This window comes from Diadema antillarum, unplaced genomic scaffold (genome assembly GCF_040938485.1).
Source record: "Diadema antillarum isolate AM-2024a unplaced genomic scaffold, OU_Dant_1.0 seq00000735_RagTag, whole genome shotgun sequence".
NCBI classification, from domain to species: domain Eukaryota; kingdom Metazoa; phylum Echinodermata; class Echinoidea; order Diadematoida; family Diadematidae; genus Diadema; species Diadema antillarum.
The window spans coordinates 385,049-408,539 of record NW_027271635.1 but is presented as its reverse complement, the minus strand read 5'-3'; the positions used below and the strand labels follow the sequence as shown (position 1 = coordinate 408,539).

The following is a 23,491-nucleotide window of genomic DNA, read 5'->3' as shown; positions in this document are numbered from 1 at the left end:
CCGTCCAACCTCTCTTATCCGGACAATTCGAACCGGCACTCATCCAGATTATAAGGGATGAGGCCGGATATGGGAGACTCACATGGTAGCTACATGTAACCTATTGCAGGTAGCGTACACTGCGGTGCTTTAGGGGTAGTGAATGTCTGAATGCATGTATTTAGACAAAAGTTTGATGTGAATGTATGTCAGTTATGTTGGGAATAATATGTAGGCCTATTTCATGTGAGTTTGTGCAGGAATTTATCTGAGTTTGAAATATCCTTTTTTCCCATAATTGTTAGATTAAAAAGAAAATATATAAAATTGCAGTGAGATCGCATCAAGATAAAAGAGAGATCCGAATAAAGGGAGGCCGGATAAGAGAGGTCTGACTGTATAGCATGAGAATGATCACATCTAATAGAGTAAAAAGCATATGATGTTTTATTTTTTTCTTTTTGGTAGTGAAGGGAGAAGAAAAGAGGAACAGGCCAGCTGTAGGTTGGCCACACTCCGCAGATACAGCCAGGTTTACACTCGCAAGGCTAACCATACTCGTGAATGGATAAAAACATTGTTTACATGGACAGAGGTGAACGAACAAAGCAAGATGGAGTGCAAGAAAGACCACAAATGAACAACAACTGTTCAACAATGCACACGAAAACCCATCCAGTTTCACACACCTCTTCCGAGAAGGAGAAGCATCCCGCTGATGACTTCCTCTTACATACACGACTATTTTGTGCTTTCCGACTGGCGGAGAGGTGCTGTATGTTTGCATCATGACTGGATGGGCAGGTGCTCAAACACATGGCTGAAACCAAACAGGTGCCATCGCCACGACAACACAGATGTGTACAAGGGGGTACAAGTGTCCTACCAATACCAATATCATTCAAAAAAAAAGGGGGGGGGGGTTGGGATGGATCTTGGTTTCAATATTTCATCGAGAGGGTAACTCCATACCCAACCACTAAATTTCAGCTGTTCCCTTTTTGTTTGATCAGGCGATAGCATCAGGGAAGTCTCAAGCTCATGATGCAACTTCGGAGTTGCCTTACTCAGCTCCACAGCACGCATTCCATTTGCTCGAAATTACTGGCATAAGGTTCTTTGTCTATACGTACAGCCGAAATGACTTCAAAACCAAAGTTAGGATCAAGACTGAAACAGAGACTTACATGTTCCTCCATACAGTTTCACAGAAATGTATGACAAAATGCACGCCACAAAATGTTGATTTGCACACCATATCTATAAATTCCTTTTCGCAGCTGCACAAACCCATCTGTTGATACTGAAACCATCTTATCCTGTGTTTCAGTTTCTTTTCCCCCTGTTTCATCTTTCCTTTGGACCTCTGTGGGTCTATAGAAGTCTTGTTTTGTCTCACTTCATTAATTTTCTCTTTATCAAATTCAGAGATAAACCCCAATCTTTGCAGTATTACATGTACATATTCAAAAGACTTAACCAGCAACCTGTACTTGCATGTAATCTATTAGTATTGTACATGACATCTTGAATGTCATTCAAGGAAACCCCGTTATAACGAGCTCCCTTACAATGAGGTGCCACTTTCAACAAGGTGAACTTGGTGATCTCAATTTCTCATAACTGCTGTTTGCTTCTTCAGAATATTTACAAGGTACCTGTTTAAAGACAAGGTAAAATCGGCAGTCATGGCGATCAGTAGCAATTCCAGTTTCCAAAACTATGTTTAGCTGACCTCTCTCTCTTTCTTTTTAAGTACATTTAAAATAAGGTACTTGTTATAACGAGGTAACATTAGCAGACCTGGCAACCTCATTACAGTGAGGTTTCCCTGTACTAGTGTGTATGGAGTATCATCAACCAGACCTCCTAACCTTTCTTTTCAACTGAAAATAGGGATGATTTGGCTCAAATAGGAAAGAAAGAGCAGTTCCCATAAGGAGTGAGTAGTGAAATTATCAGGAAAAATAAAGAAACTCCTATTGAAACAAGAGCTGGGAATGGTCACAAATTCAGATTCTTTCCTCCAAATTCAGAATGGTTGGGAGGTCTGATCATCTCACTTGATACTGCCCATGTCTTACGGAGAGAAGTGAGGGGCGATAGAAGGCAGGGATAGAGGAGTATGGAGAGACTGAGGGAGTGAACTGGAAGATAGACATCGTCATGACCTGGAGTGACTTGAAAGATGAATCACTCAATCAAGGTGTATTCTGAGAGCAGTGGAAGGCTTGCCGTCATACCGGCACTTCAAAATCAGAGACGTCACAGCCGTGAAGTTAACGTCCTTTGCCATCCTTCATAAATACTGCAGAAATATGTGCGTAGACCCTTGAGAGCCTCATACCATATATCCTTAACCCGAGCCCTGCCAGATTCGATATTCACCATAAGCTTTGCATATGATCCATCAAGTTCTAGGAAGCACTAAGTTAATGAAAGACTGTTGCTCAGAATATGGTAGGAAACTTGGTGCCTTTATTATATTAAGATTCAGAGAGCTCTACCATAGGAGTAAACTCTTTTATGTTGCAACTCAAGTGAGAATGAACAAATCTTACAATTTAGTGGCTGCTTCCGTGAGGCTTTCATCTCCCTCGATGCGGTAGACCTTGCCATACATCACATACTCGAAGCTGTCGGCCCGGCTCGGCTGGCCATCGTCCAGGGCCACAAAGTCGGTTTCGTCTGGGAAGCCATCCTCGCGCAGCGTGGTGGCGAGTACGAGGCGGAATTTGTCACCTAGACGGATGCATGAACAGGGGAAGGAAACAACGATTTGATTTAGAGTCATTTCATTGGTGAGGTACTGACATTTGTAGTTGATCCATGAAAATCACCACAGGTTGTAGTGAAATATCAAGTCTGTAGAGCTTTTACCAGAATAAAGATAACAAAGACATGCTCAAAAGAATTACAAATCATAAGTGAGCCCTCTTACATTGTTGATAATCGCTTCCATGTACCCAAACTCTTTACTTGGCTACCTTGTGGATTAATAATTGATCTTGTCTCTCATACTCATTGTTCTGAAGAATTCTGTATAAGCCAAGTTATTTCCATTTTCTATTCTGTTAACTGGCTCCTGCTTTACTGCTTTGGAAATCCTTATTTAGTCCCACGCCTTACTTCTGAAGTTAGAGAGAGCACATGAAAAGTATGTGATTTTTTTTTTTTTTTAAATCACACAATTACATGAGTAACATCTACTTATCAGTATGTGATCCCTGTCAGTACCACAAACTTTGTACCTGGCATAGTAGATTTCAAAAGTATTTTAATGTAGTAAATGGGCACACATACTAAATTCAATATGGAATCATTCACACATGGACAACACACACTCACACATAAAGACATTTTACACACAATTACAATTTTTACAAAGTTCATTCACATTGCACCAACAATCTCAGTGAGCGAGGTTGATATGTTACCTTGGTAAAGGGGGGGGGGGGGGGGTAAGAGGAGATGGTAATTGACAGAAATGCTATGATACACATGGATGATTCTTTGAAACCTGACATAATAGACCTGTCATTACACACATTGCTGGCATTCCATGGAATGTGCCCACCTTTTGTTACAACTGGGTGTACACCTACCCCAGGAAGAAAACCTCAAAAGATAAAAAGAAATATTGATTTCTTTTTTATCATTTCTCATTTTTTGTAATGGGTGGGAATAGCTAGACTTGTTATACTACAGTTTATCAATATCTTTTTTTTTAAATCTTATGCATTGCTGCAAATATTCTAACATCAAAATCATGAAGATCTAACAAAGCAATCAGAAAGATGCCATACTCGTGTATCACATTGTACATGTGTGTACAATGCAATTCAAGTGACTAGAATAATACCCGAACAAGGGAGGATTTTATTTTCTTTTGTCAAGACACGGTGCCGGTGGGAAATTTCAGTTTTTAGGGAGCCTGCTGAAGATTCAGGGAAATATAGCGGCTCTGATTTTGTATGGAGCATCTTTTCCATTAAATCTGTCTCTGCCGATAGAAACCTTGTCCACGGCTTGCCTGGCAAAGCAATGGTCAAAGCATGTATTCCTGGATCCCCTACATGGAAGTCACGTTTGAATACCTTGTTGGTAGTTGTAATACAGACTCTAACCACAAATAAAAAGCACATTCACAACATTTGGCAAAAAAGTCTTTGCCTGAAGACAACAACTATACCAAAGAAATGCAATTGAGACAAACAAGTTTAATGAGGGTGAGAGGATATTCACTTCCTTTTAATATTTCTTTTTTTTTTTAAATCATAAACTCCACCATACTGTTCAACACAGCACACCCACATTTGTTTATATGCACTGGCAGTCACAGAAAATATCTGAGACTGAAAATATTCTTTCTACTGGACCAATGTCTGAAAGAACAGCATTTTCTGACATCATTCTTTTTCCCATCAGACACTAGCTATTTCAAAGCAGGTCTGCAGCTCTCATAGGTCTGGACTTTGGTTAGCTGGCTGCAAAGAAGACTGAACCTTAATTACTTTTCATTTTGTTTCATGACTTCCTTTCCATCCCAGATTCAGCATCTAACCAGCAATATTACTCAGCGTGATCGGGACACTAAGGGTGCGGACATGGAGGTGGGTCCCCGAAAGTCTGTCCGAATCAGATAAAAAGCTGGTATGATGGTACCATGTTAATAATGTTCACACCCCCCCCCCAATAAAAAAAGAAAACGAAAGAAAACAAAATCTAACTAAAAATGTTACACCAGCCGAACTTAACTGACGGCTTTGTTGAAGATTGTGACATAGTAGGAACCAAACTTGGTGTTCACAAAACAGGCAGTAATAATACCAACAGCCAGCATTGCGAAATTTGACTGGTAGCGTACAAACTCTTGTTGCCAATAAGACAAAGAGAGTTATATGGCGAGAGGCCCATTCACGGGTAAAGGAACATAAACTGCGAGGATTATCAAGCGTTCTGCTGGTACCCTCTGTATCACTGCATGGGGTCTCCATGAAATGAACCATCTTTTATTTCTTTATGCCTGTGTTAAAGCCATTATACATTCTGCACTTTAATTGCTGGCAGGAAATTTGTACAGCCTAGTAAAAGAGAAGGCTTTCATGAATAATTCTTAAAAACATCTCATATATATTCACGAGAAATGTTTGATTAAAAAAAGAAAGAAAAAAATGTGAGTTTCACGGAATAAAACAACAGTAGTTGGGTGTGGGGGGGGGGGGGTGTGGGAGGGAATTCTTCCATCAAAATTAAAGTGGGAAAAGTATAATATAACACAACCCTTATGTGAAAATATTATAGCTTCTAAACCAGTCTTGTTTGCGGTAGTACTGAGCAATACAATTTGCCATCAAAGAGAACAGACTCAAGCCAACAGCCTAAATTAAAAGAAAAAGAACTGAATTAAAAAAGAAAAAAAAAATCTTCTGCTGTAGAATGAGCATAAAATACAAACTCCACTCTGGTTATTACCTGTGCATAATACAATAAGTATTTATTACTGCTCTGCACATGAAGGAATTCACAAGCCTTTCTGGTAAACCATAAACCAAGGAGCAAGAACTTTAAACCACACGCCCAAATTCACAAGTGTCCTATAAATTTAACACTCATTTGTATTACTTGCCCAATAGTGAGTTTCAGTTGCCGTGGGTGAGCCAGGCATATTAAAGTGATGTGTTCCTCATTGAAAGTTGTACAGAAGTGCTCACATTATTGCCAATATTATTTTTTTTTTCAAGCTGAATGTACCAGTAGTCAAAATTACATACTCGAAGTAGATCAATGTGTGCACAGAAGAACTGGATACGTAATCTGCAGGCCCATTCACACACAAGATTATCTTTTTTTCAAATTGCGTTGCAAAAATCAAGTTTTTATCAAACTGTTTCATATTGGGTGTGAGTGAACAAGCCTGATGGCAAACTGGGCAATGGAGTGCTCATTTTGCCCTGGGATGCTATCAATATGACTGTATTACTGTATGATAAATTATACATTATGATTAGGATGTTCAGGAAAAAAGCGGGAAACACAATGGAGCAAGTTACCAAGATTCTATTCTTGCTAACCACACATTTAGGCCCTACATCAAATATGGGGGAGCATGCAGAGTATCTTTACAGAGAAGATTCAAAATTAGCTCAATTTTGATGGTTGAACACCCCTACAAACAAACAAACTACACTCATATTTGGCAATGGTATCCATCATATCAAACTGGTATAAAGGAGATAAGGTTTGGTAAGAGAACAAACGTCATTAGCAACGGCCAGCGAGTTCAAAGTTCAAAAGTTTCGATATCTCTGAAAAGCAGCAAAGCTCAGTGTGAAGCATGAAAATGATTTCTTGTCGTAGATGACTCACTGATTTTCCTTTTTTTTTAAATCCCCAAATTAATTCTTTCCCAAGTCCAAAACACAATTCAATATCAGTCCTTCGGGCTATGAACTACTGCATAATAAAAACTAACCATTTTCATGACTATATTATCATGATATACTGAATTAGGACTATCAGCTAATTGGATATAAAGTGACAACTTTGATTCTAACCTAGGGCACTGTTGCATCAATCTGTTTTATATGGTCTCATGTTATCTTGAAAAGAGGTAAGGCAGCATGAAACAAGGAGACATTACTCTCACAGACAAACATAGAGTATACATACGAAGACATAGGCCTGGTATTTTAAGCTGGCATGTTGCCACCAATCTAACACTTTTTTTTCTGTATAGACAGCAGTGTAGTGTTCATGTAGTCTCACCCTACCCTCATTTAATATGCCTGCCTGTAAACGACAGAAGGGTACATAAAGCTTGCTGACTCATTGTCGGCACGATTAAAATGCAGCATTCTTCAGTGACAAAAGGTCACAGTTTCTTTCAAATCCCACTCAAACTGAATATCCCAATTTTCTAGTGAACCTTGGAGTGACAAGTAATGGTGGAATGATTTTGGAAGATGCACGGTGAGAAACAAAAAGGCGTACTCCCACTCGTGCTCGCCTACTTAATACATCCAGAGGATTACAGTGGGCAAGTTCTCATAACTCAAGAGCCACACTCGCACTTACATTTGTATTACCGATTAAATTTGTTGGCAATTACATGTAATGGTGACAAATTTTCTACCCTCACTATTAGGCATAGGTGCACGTGTGTGCACTTTTACATCAATGTCACCTACAAGAGCACTAAATGCACCTAAGATTGTTAGGTTGCATTTCTGTAGATTCGACATTAACGCAAAAGATTTTTCAGTTTGACTTCAGCGTTTAAATTGTTGCAGCTGACCAATTCTAAGAGAACACTGTTCTGGAGCTTACCACTGTGTAAAGAAGAAGAAAAAATATTGAATGTATCACCTTCAGCATGTACAATAAAAGCATGGTGCTAACACAAAAGAACTGGTCACCATTGTCATCTATGGCAAAAAATGATCACCCCTACCAACAAGGAGTTTCAAAAATCTGGCAAATCCCTTCACGGACTAAAGACACAAGCTAAAGAAAAGAGGGATGACAAATCCACACCCCTGGTGTGGTTAGGGGGAGCAGGGCAGTATGGTGGCAGAAAGGGGTCGAGGAGGGATTAGATGAGGTAGCTAAGCCTGGGTCTAGGAGGGGGACTCTTGAGGCTTCAAGGGGTAGAAAACATCAGTTTGGAGATGGGACAGAATTTTACAACATTCAAATTTCAAGAGCTAATCATGGAGGGGTGGTAAGGCCTTGAATCTGGCTGAAACTGCAAGAGACCTGCTACAGCCCTACATACATTGTCCCATGGCATGGCCACAGGTCGGTTCTTTTATAATACAGCTATCAATATGGCAGGCAGGCAACGGCAGGCAACGGCAGGCAGGGGAGAGAGAAGGAAAGAGAGAGAGAGAAAGGGTAAGAGAGTATTGAGCAAATATTGCGCAACTTTACCTCACACTCGATGGTTCCAGCGTGGCACAGAAGAGAAGACTGTGCCATTTTGACTGGGCATCACCTCAGAAGACACTGAAATATTCAGGTACCTACACCAGACGCTTAGGGCCCTCAGTTCAAGTCCCAGGAAGGGCAGGCATTATCTCTGTTTGTGCCCACAGACCACCTCCCATCTCAGTATGGTTGAATGCATGCCCATTAATTAAGATAACGAATCCAGTCTGATGAAAATTCCTGTGATATGCTTCAGTTACACCTGCCATGGCCGATGGGTTTGAACAATTCTTCTCCAAACAACCTCCCGAGGTTTCCACAATTTTGATGACTGCTACTAATGGCAAGATTCTCTCGTTTACGCACAAGTCCAAATGCACACAATAGCCACAGCACAACACGTCCGGACAGGCTGACTCACCCCAGTGCACTAGATGGAATAAACACAGTGTACCAATCACTGTGTTTAAATAGCATCTGATTTCACATGGCCACTTCTGACTCACGGAACGCCTATCACATGACCTGTGACTCACCAATCAAGCAGCAGCCAGTAACTTTTGGGGCATGAATATGCATGCAAGACTCTCGCTGGCAAAGGTGGCATAGCAGACACACTGTTCAATATTCATGAGTTTGCCCCGAGAGGGGCGGGGCTAATCCGCCTGGTACTGACTCAGCAAACCAATGGGAGCTCTGTGAGCATGAGGAAGTGGTTTGCCTGGAAACTCAGTCCCACCAATCTGTGCTGGTGCTGCCAAATGCAGCAGTCATGTATATTCATTGCAGACACTACCAAACCACTAACCCCTGGGGGTGGGGGTGGGGTTGAGGAGGAGGGGGGGGGGGGGGAGGGAAAACATTTTCCTGGTTTTCGAGAGATCGAAGAAGGAAGAACCGGGGCACTACTTCCTGAAGAGGATACAAACTTGCTTCCACTAGGCCAGGCTATGGTGAAAATGACAGACAGGCAGCAAACGACACATCTAATCACGGGCTAACACCTTGCCTTCCTTCTAACACATCTGTTGTCATTTAACAAGGTCACTGCTAATTCTGACAATGATTATGAACTGTTGCTGCACACATTATAAGCTTCAAGGCTCCCTAAACACACACCCTCTAAGACTTCCCTAAGCAAGTTCAATTGCATGAAGTCAGGTTCCAATCGATTTTTTTTCCCCTTGTGTGGTAGAGGAGTAGGCCTATTTCCTTTTAAAAGTACTAATTACCACTGGGAGCAGTGATTTATAAAATGTTTGAGTCATCACATTTGATGCATATGTATAGGTCAGTTATATCACAAAGCATCCTATCATATCTATAAAAAAAAATAAAACCACAATAAAGCATAAAACATAAAGGAGATATCACTATATTTCTCAATAAACCATAACTGTAGATGGTTTGTTCTAGAAACAATTTTATTACAACTACTGTTCACATTTTGTATAAATCCCGCTTCACTTATTCATCACAAAGGGAAGCATGTTTAACCTGGTGAAGTATTTCTGCCTAACAATAACGGGACATCCAACTGGACCCATGGAAGACCAGCTATTGCAGCTGAATATGGGCCATAAGGCACTGTAATCTAGCACTCATTACAGTTTGTAGGTCTTTAATCCACTCAGTGGTTGAGTTCTACAGCATGTAGATTGTAATTTTACATCAGGTCAATAATCATGCCAAGAAATTAATATTATTCCATGACCAAGACCAAGTACAACTAGCACAAAGCAGTGTAATTGCCCCTGAAATCTAATGCAAATGTACCACCTACAGATTGGCTTCAGAAAATTGTGCTTTAGTTTTGAAAACCATGAATTGAAAAACACAACAAAAATAAAACAAAAATTGATGCCTTTACAATTTTAAGTTCTATAAGCAAACAAGACGTGTAAGCTAACACAATCTAAATAAGAAACTGGCCACAGCCCGAGAATTTGCAGACACATTTTTGTATCAAATGAATATCAATCAATGAGGGTCCCATAAACCAATATCTGTATAAGTATTTTTCTTTCAGCATAAAACATGATTTTCATGACTTTTTTTGCTACTCCATTCAGTATTGCATATAATGCAAGAATCAAGAATTAAAGAAATTGTGCATTCAGCATTTTAGCATATATACACTTACATCTTTCCCTCTGTCTGTCTGTGTATGCAAGTCTGTCTGTCTGTCTGTCTATCTCCTTCTCTCTCACTCACTTAGTATGTGATCACATATCACAAAACCTACAAAAGTTGCATGAGTTGCTACAGCCAAGTATGCCTGAAAGTAGCATTTTTAGTCAACTAAGCTGAATTGGGATTTTTCATGTGTTTGGGCAGATCTACACTACTTCTATCTTAATTTGCAGACTGAAGGTATTAAGTTCAGTGTTTTCAATATTCTTTTTAAAGACCGCATTGCCATCAACACATTCCTTCAACTTGTTACTTACTATCTAATATGTTAGGGGTAGTATCATTCATATGCCTCTTGAAAGAGGTTAGTCAGACACTCTTTCACTATGCTATTATGCGTTGAATGCCTTTATATATATTTCCTTATATTACTGTACTACTGTGACAGCACAGATTATTCTAGATGGCAGTAATGGAACTTTGCAAATTCATAATGGTTAAACAGATTGTCCCATTTTCCTCACATTTTAACTGATGTACTCTACTAATATTTCTGCATTCACTGCATGCATGCATACAACTGAGGTAAATTCATTTAGAACTAAAAATCTTGTCGAGCAATTGTTCAATGCTTTGAACCTGCCAATCCATAACACAGCATCACTGCTGAAAATTAGTCTCTTTCTCACTTTTGAATTGTCAAATTTTGATATCTCTCTTGCATCAAAATTTCATGGTTGAGCCCCACCTTTGCACAATCGGCAATCATGCAACATGTGCATATCTGCAGAGTCATTGAGGCATGGAATATGTGGCTGAACAATGCTAACATTATGGTTCACTTGTAGCAAAGGGCAATCATTTCCATCTTTAGCTACACCTTACCCTGTTGAGGACGAGCCCCGAGTATACTCGGGCAAGGGTCTATGGGTGATCTAGCAAAATCAGCCTGTCCTCAACGGGTGAATAAATGCTTTTCTCAGTAATGACGGTACAGTAAGATCAGCTGGGGAAACTGTGGGTGCATTCATTTAAAAAATTTTCTGAGGCAGGATCGCAAATCTCAATGCTTTAGAGGCATTTTTAGGCAATAGATAAATGCAGCAGTGTTTTCAAACGTATTTATAAATGCCAATTTGAAATACCATTCCAAGGGCATTCAGAAATTTGTTTGAGACCATGATTGCCTTTCTGCTAGTAGATACACGCAATGCCATTTTGAAACACGTTTAGATCTCCGAGCTGCCATGGTCAACAGTGCCAGTATACTCAGTACGTACATGCCATCAGTCGTACAACAAAAGCATGTGCACTAGTTGACCTCTACTTCCCGGGTCAAACGGCAGAAAGCACCTCCACAGTGACGACGCTTAGATCGCGCAGAGATGTTAAAAGAAGGCAGCACCCAGAGAATTGCCATTCAAAATGCATTTTGAAACATGATTATCTCTCTGGAGCTAGATATATATGCAGCCTATGCCTTATTTCATCGCATCCTTAATGATAAAAACATACAATGGAAGTAAAACCCCAAATTCCTACTGAACAGGAAATCAGGGCGTCAGTCAATGATTGTTTTTGTTGTTTCTTTCTTTCCTCACTTCACTTCCACATCTCTCTCAACCAGGAAAGACTTTATTCCAAGAAGCATCAGAGGGAAATAATTGCCACCAACAAAGCACAGCTATCTTTTTTTTTTGAAGATAAAAGAAACAATTGTAAGGCAGATACAGAAACAAATATACTATGACAGAAACAACAACAAACATTCACTCTTTACCAAATCTGATGCAATTCCAAGAAGAGGCAATGAAAAAAAAAGAAAAATCTCAGACAAAAATGCAACATTTGCCACCAACAGAGCATAGCTATTTTTTCCCCTTTTTTGAAAAGTTAAAATAAGAAAATATAAAGACAAAAACAGAAACAAATATACGACAGAAACAACAACAAAACATTCACTCTTTACCAAATCTAATGCAATTCAAAGAAAAGGCAATAAGGAAAACCCCAGACAAAAATACATTTGGCATTAAATGATACACTCAACAAATGATTGAAATATCTGAAATATGTACAACTTTGTACAGTGTAGTAATGGAATCTGATGTGTTGTACTTGTACAACTGGAAACTTGTTGGAAGCTAAATTCAACCCACATGTTTGGAATGAGGACTCTGCAGGCCCAAAAACTGTATTTTCCTCAAAATATACTTTTACTGTACACTCATACCACATTATTGAAGATCTGATACATAATGTTATAAAGCCATATTTGTGTACTCTGTAGACTTTGAACTTTCAGAACTTGATCTCAATCTTTGACCTTTGACATTTTCAACTTGCAGCACTGTAACATCACACTCCTCGAATGTCACAATATGCACACTTTTGCAGCACTTGCACATTCAGTCCATTACAAACAACAATTTTTAGTATCACTGATCATTTCTATCAATCACTTTGTGGTATAACTATACCATTTTTCCTGAAAAATGGCATGTACATTGGATAATACTCATGAATGTCTAGATGGTGTTGCATAAAATATGCCATAACACAAATAGTGATGATCATTTTCGAGCAACGGAACGTGATTTTGCATTCAGCGAAAGATGAGAATGCTCTATTTTCGCCATATTGAAAAGAGTATCTCATCTTTCACTGTCTGTGAAATCTTGTTCCATCACACTCAAAACTCAGTTTTACGACTTGTGAGCAAGTCAATGGGAAACTCTTTTTTTTTTAGGTGAAACCATCTTTTCCTTTTATAACTTACATCCGTATGAAACAGTGAGTAGTATCACTATTTAAAGAAAGCACAGGTGCTTTGAAAATTTAAAAAGCTTTCTCATATTTCTACCTAAGTTTTAATTTTTCCACTAAGTTGTTTGTATCAAATTTCCTGCTCTGTCTAATTCTACTCTATCTATTAAAGTCAACTTCAACTTTTTTGACTTAGTTGTTCATATCAAATTTCCTGTTCTGTTTAAATAAATTACTGCTCTTTTTACTGAAGTCAACTTCAACTTGGGGTTTGGAGCTTTTCCTTAATTAAGAGAAAAGTCCTTTCTCATCAAGATTGCAGGCCTGTGTCTATTCCTTCAGTCTGGGCACCAGGGAAACTTGTACCAAGGCTGCACACTGGCACTGGTGCGAGGGTCCAGGACAAGTACAAAACACTGTCGGACCAGCAACTTTTTCAGGAATGGACCAGTAAAAAATGGAAAAACTGGGTACCTACTGGTCCAACAGACAGGTCGGACCAGTAGAAAAATGGGATAGTGTGCAGCCCTGTTTGTACAATACATTGCAAAACCAGAAACAATTGCAGCACGAAGCTTTTGCAACTTGGAGCTGACCACCTATTTAGCAGCATGTGAACTTTCGCATATCGCCATTGACATTCAATGCATTGTGTAGACAGAAACTTTTGCATGCATCCCTTTTATCTTTTTGTGTGTGTGTGAATCGTGGCTCAATGAGAAATTCGCATAAGTTTCATGCTGACGAATATTTTTGGTTCTACGAAAGTTGCCAGTCACACTGTGTGACTGGTGATTGGTGACTACTGTATTAAACTACTCAGATTCAGTGTTGACAGAGCCAGAGTAATGACAGAGAGAGACAAGAAGGGAAGAAGAAAGAAGGACAGATAGATCTAGATTTGTAGAGATTAATAACAAGATAGATAGATAGATAGATAGATAGATAGATAGATAGATAGATGGGTAGATAGATGGATGGATGGATAGATAGATGGATAGATAGATACGTAGATAGATAGATAGATAGATGGGTAGATAGATGGATGGATAGATAGATAGATACATGTAGATGGATAGATAGATAGACAGAGATAGATAGAGATAAATAGATATAGAGATAAATAGCTATAGAGATAAATAGATATAGAGATAAATAGCTATAGAGATAGATAGATAGATAGACAGATAGATAGATGGATAGATAGAGATAGATAGATATAGACAGACAGATAGATAAAATGTAGATATAGATAGATAGGTTGACAAATAGAGACAGAGAGAAGGAAAGACAGAAAGAGAAAAACAGAGAGAGAGAGAAAAAAAAAGAGGAAGAGGGAGAGGGAAAGATGATACATGGAAGAGAATAATGGAACAGATGAAATCAAAGGTGAACTCTAGACAATCGGAGACAAAGTACAACAAAAACAGTCCTGGCTGAGCTACACATGTATCAGTATACCTCAAAGCTTCTTGCTATTAACATTTGCAAATAAAAAAAAAGAACAGTTTTAGTGCTTCAACATAGTTCTAATGTGTGAAACAAAGATAAAAATAACGAACATGAAAGTTTTAATCAGTATAAGCAATGTTGTCAAATATGCAAAATGTGAATAATGGTTTTATCAAAAGCCATTTATAGAATAAACCGTCACCATGACAGTATATTGAGAAAATTGTCATATCTCCACATATTTGTGGCTTTATCGCAAAATTTTTGAACGGGATGGTGTTTTGTAATACAACTACTGAGGTAATATGTATCAAATGAGATACCGTAATTTGAACATTTTTTTTTTTCAATCACTGCTCTTAATTTTCAATAGTGGCTTGAAAAGGTCCCACAGAATTTTATAATGTGTAAAAGGAGAGCATAGAGCAGTTACTGAGAGTACAAGGAGAGAGAGAGGGAGAGGAGAGAGAGAGAACTGAACCATGTCAGGTATTAATGATGCAATAAATCACTTGAAAGTAGGCTGACGCTAATTAAACTCATCATCTATGAGGGCTACACTTCTATTATACCCTTCAGAGCAATTTTTATTCATCCCTGCCAAACTTTTACTTTCACAACCCCCACTCAATGAATGCTGAATAATGGAGCAGAATGGTACACTGATATCACCACAGACACAACTTGACAACGGTAGACAATGGCAACGATTTAATAGCGAAAATTTGATCACCTCGCTGCTCAAGGCTTGGATGTCGCAACACAGTTCCCATTCCTAGCCAAGCGATAAGAGGTTGACAAGGACCGATCACCTCTTTTCCCAGAAATCTTGTCACCCCATCACCATTAGTTGCATTCACACAGACAAAATAGCGGGATAATGATCACGATCCAAATACTGAGATTTTTTTGCACCCATTCAAGAGGACAGAAATATATCCCACCAGTTGCCAATTGAGATAGTTTGACGACCAAACAGCACATGCCCCAAATCAACCGAAATGGTGTACTCCCCCCCCCCCCAAAAAAAAAGAAACTTTGTGGAATTCTCTTTATATTTTGTTATATCATTAATACATGACACATACAGCAGTTGAACTTATAATTCTGGCTCTTTTGTTTGAGTTTGAGAAGAAGAACTTATACACTTTGCAATGTAGGCAGAAATCCCAGCATCCTACATAATCCAAATCCAACTAGAAGTACAAAAAAAAAATTGTATCACTGAAGGTGATTAATACCCCCGCTCCTGTAGCCCAGATTCCGATGAAAAAGAATTGAACCTGGGTTTGATAAAAGGTTATGTGTGTGTGTGTGTGTGTTTGTCTGTCTGTCTGTCTGTCTGTCTGCCTGTCTGTCTGTCTGGTGAGTTTGACTGCTTCACAATTGTGGAAGTAGTTCACTCCACAAGATTTTCAAGAAAATATGTCGTTACCATCACAACGACTTGTTGGGTACAAGCACAAAGTGTGTCTTGCATTTATAACTACACGTATAGATCATTATACATACCAAATTTGAAATAAATTGCTCAAATACTACATGGAAGTAGTTCACTCTACAAGGTTTTGGGAAAATTGTGGTTACCATGGCAATGCTTTCTGCGACAAACACACACACAAAAAAAAACATGTCTTGCACATCTATATACACCTCAATGTCATCATGTAACCAAGTTTTATCAAAATTGCTTCAAAACTGTAGAAGGAGTTTGCGATGCAATATATTTGCAATGGACCACCCTACCACCCGACCGACCACACGCTGATTCCTATTGATATTAAAATTTGAAGATTTCCTGTGAACAGAGTATTAACAACATCTTTGGTAGAATATCCCATTAGAAGTAGAATCCAAGAACAACAAAAGAAGTGATATTTTGAGCCATGACAAACTCAAACAGTGTTTTGGAAGCGCATTAAGTCATTCATTCCACCTCACTCAGGTGCTGACATAGTTGAAGGGCACCATATAGCCCAATAATCATAACAGTAACTTGGTCAATTCCATTGTGACTTATGGGACAAAGTGACAATTTTTGGCAATTTCAAACCAGTATTTTGAGAAAATAGTTGCATCAAATGCATTTTTCTCAGTTCATGGTTAGATCCATCATATCACAGTCTATGAAAACACCATACTTAGTTTGAAAAGTATCATTGCATTACGTACAGCAACGAAAAATTGCTGTCGTGACTTATGGGACATCTGAGGACCACCGTTTTTCACGTGGGAAAGTAAGTTCTGAAATATTCTTACACACAGAGACTCTGGAAAGATATTTTCTTTCCTGAATGTAGCAAAGGGTTGGTGCTTACCCTGAGCCAAGTGGTATGAATATCTACTCATTGGTACAGTAGCAGGATAGGGAAAACCAGTGTGACTGATGGGACACAAAAACGTGACTTATGGGACGCTATCAACTACCACATTTTGAGATTGAGAGAATAATATTTACTGATGCCGGAACAAGTTCTAGAACATCATAAAACCAATCTATGACCAACGAACATTCAGAAAATAAGCCATCTGAGAATTACACAAGCTGTATTATGGTCATAACAGTGTATCAGAAATGATATATAAATTCTGCAAAAATTGGCAATTTTCATGAAAAATTAAGGTTTTTCGGACATAATTCCACTCCACGTTCACCGATGTTCACAAATGAGGTATCAAAATATCCGTCGTGAAAGGCTGCTTTGAGTAAACAATACCAGATCATCTAATTAAGCTTCATTAATCATCTATACTCAATAGTTTGATTATCATAAAATGCAACCTTTCCGTGGAATTGACCACTTAGAATTTAACAATCAGTGAAGATAGCCAGTGGTATGCAGTTTCTGTACACATCCAGGTATGATTATAAATGCAACAATAATTGATTAGCTACGGCAAGAGTCACATTGTAATTATACCATGGTATTAAAAGCTGAAGCAGGTAAGCCTAAAAATTCCCTTTTTAACATAAATAAATAGATAAACATACAAACTAATAAATAAACCAATAAAATAAATAAACAATAAATAGATAAATGAATGAATAAATAAGTGAATACATACATACATACATACATACATACATACATACATTAATAAATAAATAAACAAATAAACAAATAAATGAATAAATAGATAAATAAATAACTAAATACATCCTGCACATACACATTTTGTTTTGTGGTTAACAATTGGGCATGGGTTCTACATCCCAAAACTGCTATAAGTTAGTGAATATAAAGATATTAGTGAATATACAACTAACATACTAATGTACTGCTTTCTCATGTATTGCATAAGTCCACATGACAGACTGCAACATATCACAGCTCACAGCTGCAGCATGGTCTAAACATATGAATGCATGCTGTTATAGGAAACAATATATTTGTCTCTTCTTGGAGTGTACATGTAACAGACAGACATCAAGATATTTTCTAAAATGAGTAGCAATTTGGGAAAACAAGCTGATCAGATCTCAAATTTGTTTCAGACAATATTCACCTCACAGATTTCACTGTAGAGAGAGTGTAATATTTGAAAATTTACTCACATTTTCAGCTTCCAGGCCACTAAGTTTGGCAGAAATACAAACGTTGGTTCATCGTTTCCAGTGGTATGCGCACACACTCTTGGAAAATCAGCTGGGGACTTGGAGTCTACCACTTCTTCACTGCCCAGGAGGGGCCACAAAAATTCCCGCTAATCACTACACAAAATCCTGGCAATATCTGCCTCAAACCTATCGCTGAATATGTTAAAACATACCCACCTTTTCAATTTAGAACGATAGTTTACATCAAAAAATCAATTGCACCATCAAAATAAGTAAGCTTAGCTTTAATTATTCCACCTCTTGTGTTTCTCTCGCCCCTTGATGAATTTTGCACCCCCACTGACATAATGGTGCTTGCCCTAATGCCGCTGCCATGTGGTTGGTGGCAAGTCCAGACAAGTTTGTGGTAGAGGCAAGACTTTGCACCCTTCTGTCAAACAAAAGGCACAGAATAGTCTACAAAAGCAGACCCTGTTCAGAACCTGATTCATCACCACAATGCTTGATCTTGTTGATCTCGGCACCGTTTTGTGCAAGAATGAAAAAATATCAGAAATATAATGGAAACTCGCCATACTTTCTGCACTGCAGATTGTCATGTGGTAGTTCAAAATATTCTCTGGATGCTTTGCACTTGTTACCTCCTGAATAATGTCTATAGATTATCACTTTCTTTTTATTGGGGTGGGGGTAGAAACTGATAGATATTCAGCTTACATCCACAAAACTATGCTTTGAATTAATCAATGTCTTCATAATAGCCATAATGAAAAAAAAGTCATGGGCGTACACGCAATGCTGCAAACATACATGTATGTGTAATCAAACTAATGGCCTCCTGATCATAGGACAGGCATCTTTTCATTAATTTGAATAAATATGCAGTATACTCAGTGGCTGTTGGGCAGAGGCTTGGTGGTCTAGTGGATCTATAAGACGCCTGTCCGGTGATCAGGAGGTTGTTGGTTCAAATCCAGCCTGAGTATAATATATGCCCATGATTTTCTTATTATCATGACTACTACTAAAACACTTGACTAATTCAGTACTTATTTATGTCCAGAAATTTTCTATCTCACTTTTGATGTACCAAGAATGATTTGAAGTTTCAGATGATCACAAGTCATGAAATAAAACTTTTTGTATTTTTTTATGCTCGTAGCTAGAGAAACTAGAGTTTTGTATTCAAGAACAATCCTTAACAACTTCCAAACTCAACTTTCAGCAATTAAAGGACAAGTTCACCTTTATAAACATAAGGATTGAGAGAATGTAGCAATATTAGTAGAACACATCATTGAAAGTTTGAGGAAAATCGGACAATCCGTTCAAAAGTTATGAATTTTTAAAAAATTTTGTGCAGCAACCGCTGGATGAGAAGACTACTGCAGTGTATGAATAACTTGCGTACAACAATATAAGGAAAATATAAAGAGAATTTCACAAAATTACATCTTTTGAAAAAAGAACACATTTCCCTGACTCGTTACCGACAAATGTTATGGGTAATATTATTCCCCCTGCCTTTAGAAAGAGGCAAGTCAAGAGCTCTTTTATTATGCGAAAAAAGTGAGAATATGTTGAATTTTCTTTTACATTTTCTTTATACTGTTGTACGCATATGACTCACAAGCTGTAGTAGTCTCCTCATCCAGCGGTTCCAACACAAAAATTTTAAAAATTCATAACTTTTGCATCGATTGTCCAATTTTCCTCAAACTTTCACTGATGTGTTCTACTAATATTGTTGCATTCTCTCAATCCTTATGTTTATGAAGGTGAACTTGTCCTTTAATGTCCAGACATTTGTGTGTGTGTGTGTGTGTTTTAGAATGTGACAAGCAACAGTACAATTTTTGAGTTGTTTTTTCTTCTTCTTCTTTTTTTTTTGGGGGGGGGGGGGGGTGGGGCATGTTAGATGCACATAAAACTATACAGACTTGATTGCACAAGAGAGGCAAAACTTGTTGTGCTTTGTTACTTGTAAACTATGACATCTATGCAATATAACTTCCACACTGAAAAGAAACAAAAAGGACTGAAACCACTCTTTTAAAGGACAAGTTCACCTTCATAAACATAAGGATTGAGAGAATGTAGCAATATCAGTAGACCACATCATTGAAAGTTTGAGGAAAATCGGACAATCCGTTCAAAAGTTATGAATTTTTGAAGTTTTTGTGCAGTAACCGCTGGATGAGAAGACTACTGCAGTCTGTGAATAACATAGATGTCACATGCGTACAACAATATAAGGAAAATATAAAGAGAATTTCACAAAATGTCATGTTTTGAAAAAAGTACACATTCCCCCGACTCGTTACCGACAAATGTTATGGGTAATATTATTCCCCCTGCCTTTAGGAAGAGGCAAGTCAAGTGCTCTTTTATTGTGCGAAAAAAGTGAAAATATGTTGAATTTTCTTTACATTTTCTTTATACTGTTGTACGCATATGACTCACAAGCTGTAGTAGTCTCCTCATCCAGCGGTTCCAACACAAAAATTTTAAAAATTCATAACTTTTGCATCGATTGTCCAATTTTCCTCAAACTTTCACTGATGTGTTATACTAATATTGCTGCATTCTCTCAATCCTTATGTTTATGAAGGTGAACTTGTCCTTTAACAATACAATCTATACCTTGAAGGACAAATCAGACACAGGGGAAATTAGATGAAATTATCTGCAATAGGTGATAAAGAAATCTTTTGAAGAATTTCTATCTGAGGGCCACAGCTTTCCATTTGTAACATAACAGAGCAGCTCAATTATATTCCACAATGATGTCAGCCCAAGGGAATTCTGGAAGTCACAATAGTGGCTATAAAAATGAAGAAAGAAAAAAAAGAAGGGAAAGAAAAGAATAAAATGAATAGAAATCATATGAGAAAAGTGTTAGAAGAGGAAGAAAAGAAAAGAAAATGTGAAAGTAAATGAGAAAGAAGAAGGTAAGATGGAAAACAAAAATAGATTAGAGGAAAGAAGAAAATATTGAAAAGGAAGAGTGATGAAATATAATGGATAAGAAATAAAGAAAGCTTTGATAAAAGTGATAAAGGAAAATAAAACCACACAAAAGAAGGAAAAGATGATGGAACACAGAGAAACAGAAAACAGAGAAAGAAGGAATGAGAGGAGGGGAAGGAAAGTTTCCAACTTTTACTGTCTAATTGACAAGACTACTCCAGTGGAATGCACATAGTACCTTCTGCCTTTAGAGACCTTTTCACAAGGATTGAAAGGCTCTCCTTCAGATATCGGACTTGCACAAAAAGCCCGGCACCAAAATGGGAAAGTTGGCATGAATGACGCAAACAAATAGATCCAAGTGAAGTGGGACTTGAGCACTTCCTGTCGATATAAAGAACAGTGATATCAAGGAAAATCTCAACTTGTTGGGGCTTGCAAGATAGTTTAATAGCATACATGTACTGAAAATTAGTCTCCAGGTTTGCACCCCCCCCCCCCCCCCATTCAGACTACAGTATTTTTGCAAATCATATTTCAAAATACTACGAGATGGCTCAAACAGCCCAAACTCTAAAAAGAAAAAAAAATAGAAACAGAACAGAAAGACATGTACAATACTGTATCATATCTTTTGAATATCATTTTCAGATTTGTCTGCTAAATACTATGTTTGCTCAAATCAAAGCATTTCTACTTACATGAAACTGTATATGAGGGACTGAGCATACTGTAGTAGGCCTTACATGGACAGCTTACGACAAACGTAAAACTGCAAAATAACCTATCTTAGTGTAAGAGTATAGATCTACAAGATTGCCACTAACAGGTTTATGTAAACCTCACATCTATAAGAAATAACAAAGACTATTTTCATTGGCAAAATATGATATTAAAGACAATGCCAAACAAATAAACACTCTGTGTTTTCACTCTCCATTTACACCAGTAAAAAGACCAGAAAACTTTCAACCTACAAGTATAAACAAGATATCTGCATGCCCTGCTCTTTCGCTGGAGTATTTAGCAAAGGTACAGGATGTAAACAAACCCAACAAGGTGCACTTTGTACTTGCTATGATAAGTTACATAACTGAACAATGAGATTCTCACCTGTAAAAGATAAACAAGCATTTACACTGGCATAAATTGAGAAAACACCCCCCCCCCCAAAAAAAAAAAATACAACAACAACAACAACAAAACAAAACAAAACAAAACAAAACAAAACAAAACAAAACAGGGGAAGTCTCACAGAATATTCAATAAAAAAAAGAATAACACTGCACTCCATGAGGATTGTAAGTTGAGGGCTTTTCCACCTAGTTTCAGGGGATAGTTGCCTAGCAACTGCTGATATCTGGATTTTGAGAAAAACTTGGTTTTGACCGGTTGATGTAAAAATGCTTTTCTAGCCCTAATCATACACATCTGAGCAAAACAAAAGAAAGCTGTTAAAACCTCAATTTTTGAAATGAAATGTAAAAATTGATAAATCTCAAGTGTGGACACACACACACACACACACACACACACACACAAAATACTATCTGGATCGGCATCATGACCATACCATATCTTCTTTTATTTATTTATTTATTTATTTTTTTTTTTTGGGGGGGGGTGTAATAATTTGCAGCAGTCTGTCAAGCCAACTGGGCCTGGTGCATTCATCATCGGCACAAACTCGTGAGTTCTCGTTGCAGTGTGAATGGAAAAGACTATATCTATAGATATCGCAGTTTTTTAATGTCATATTTCCAAAGGAGTATGGATGGCTCTAATGTAAGAAATGAAGCTCACCCCGGTGATTATTTGATGACTCACACAGCAAGGTTTGCTTACATGACAATTTGTGATAACACACAGGCAACCGCTTCCTGACAAGACCTTCATTGACTTATTTACGGACTGAACTTAATTTGGTTGAAAACATTTTGACTCATTCTCATCCTGTCACCACAATGATAACAACAACAACAACAAAAACGCTCCCATGCTAAAGGCCAGCGTACCATTCTCTTTCATATGACTCAACATAGCCTTTAATACGAAAGTCTCACAAAGCTGGATGGATATGTATTAGACATGGGTTTATCATGGTCCAACTCTATCTGCTCCATTCCTAGTCTTCTTTCAAGGCACTCATGCCGTTATTTGCACCGAGAACTGCAAGTGAAGCAAATGTGAATATTATTATTCATGGGCTGGGAAGACTGCATTTTAACCCGTTAAGGACAAGTTGATTTTGCTACAACAAGCATTTCCCATAAATGCCTGCCCAAGTATTTTTGGGACTCGTCTTCAACGGGTTAATTAAAGGTGCATGGTCCCTGTGTTTTAGTCAAATGCGTACGCGGGCGCACGGCGCAAGTTTCCTATAGAAACCTATGCTATCGACTCCTCTTTGGCGCTTATGCTGTGGCCCACTTCCCCGAGTCCGAAGAAGTCCGATTCACTGTAGTCAGTGGTCCGATCACAGTTCGGCTCATGATTTGGCTGAGGGGGATGACAGCTCTAGCAAACTTCTTTTGTGATGCCATAATATTAAGAAGCACATATGCACTCACCCTGGCATTACTGCAGACTGCGCGATGCACAGAGAAGACAACTGTTAAAGGGACTGTACAGTACTGGTTGAGGTAGGGATTCATGTTTTGAAAATTTCTAAGCGAGATAATGAAAAGCCTCTTACGAAATATG

General features: G+C 38.1%; 1 protein-coding gene across 1 annotated transcript in view; it reads right to left on the bottom strand.

The window, feature by feature from the left end:
• Positions 1-23,491, bottom strand: part of LOC139738325 (DNA-directed RNA polymerases I, II, and III subunit RPABC3-like) — an 86,627-nt gene that overhangs the window by 16,024 nt on the left and 47,112 nt on the right. Inside the window, exon 3 of the mRNA XM_071648964.1 lies at positions 2,541-2,721. Coding sequence (XP_071505065.1) covers positions 2,541-2,721 — 181 coding nt within the window. The remainder of the gene's footprint in view (positions 1-2,540; positions 2,722-23,491) is intronic.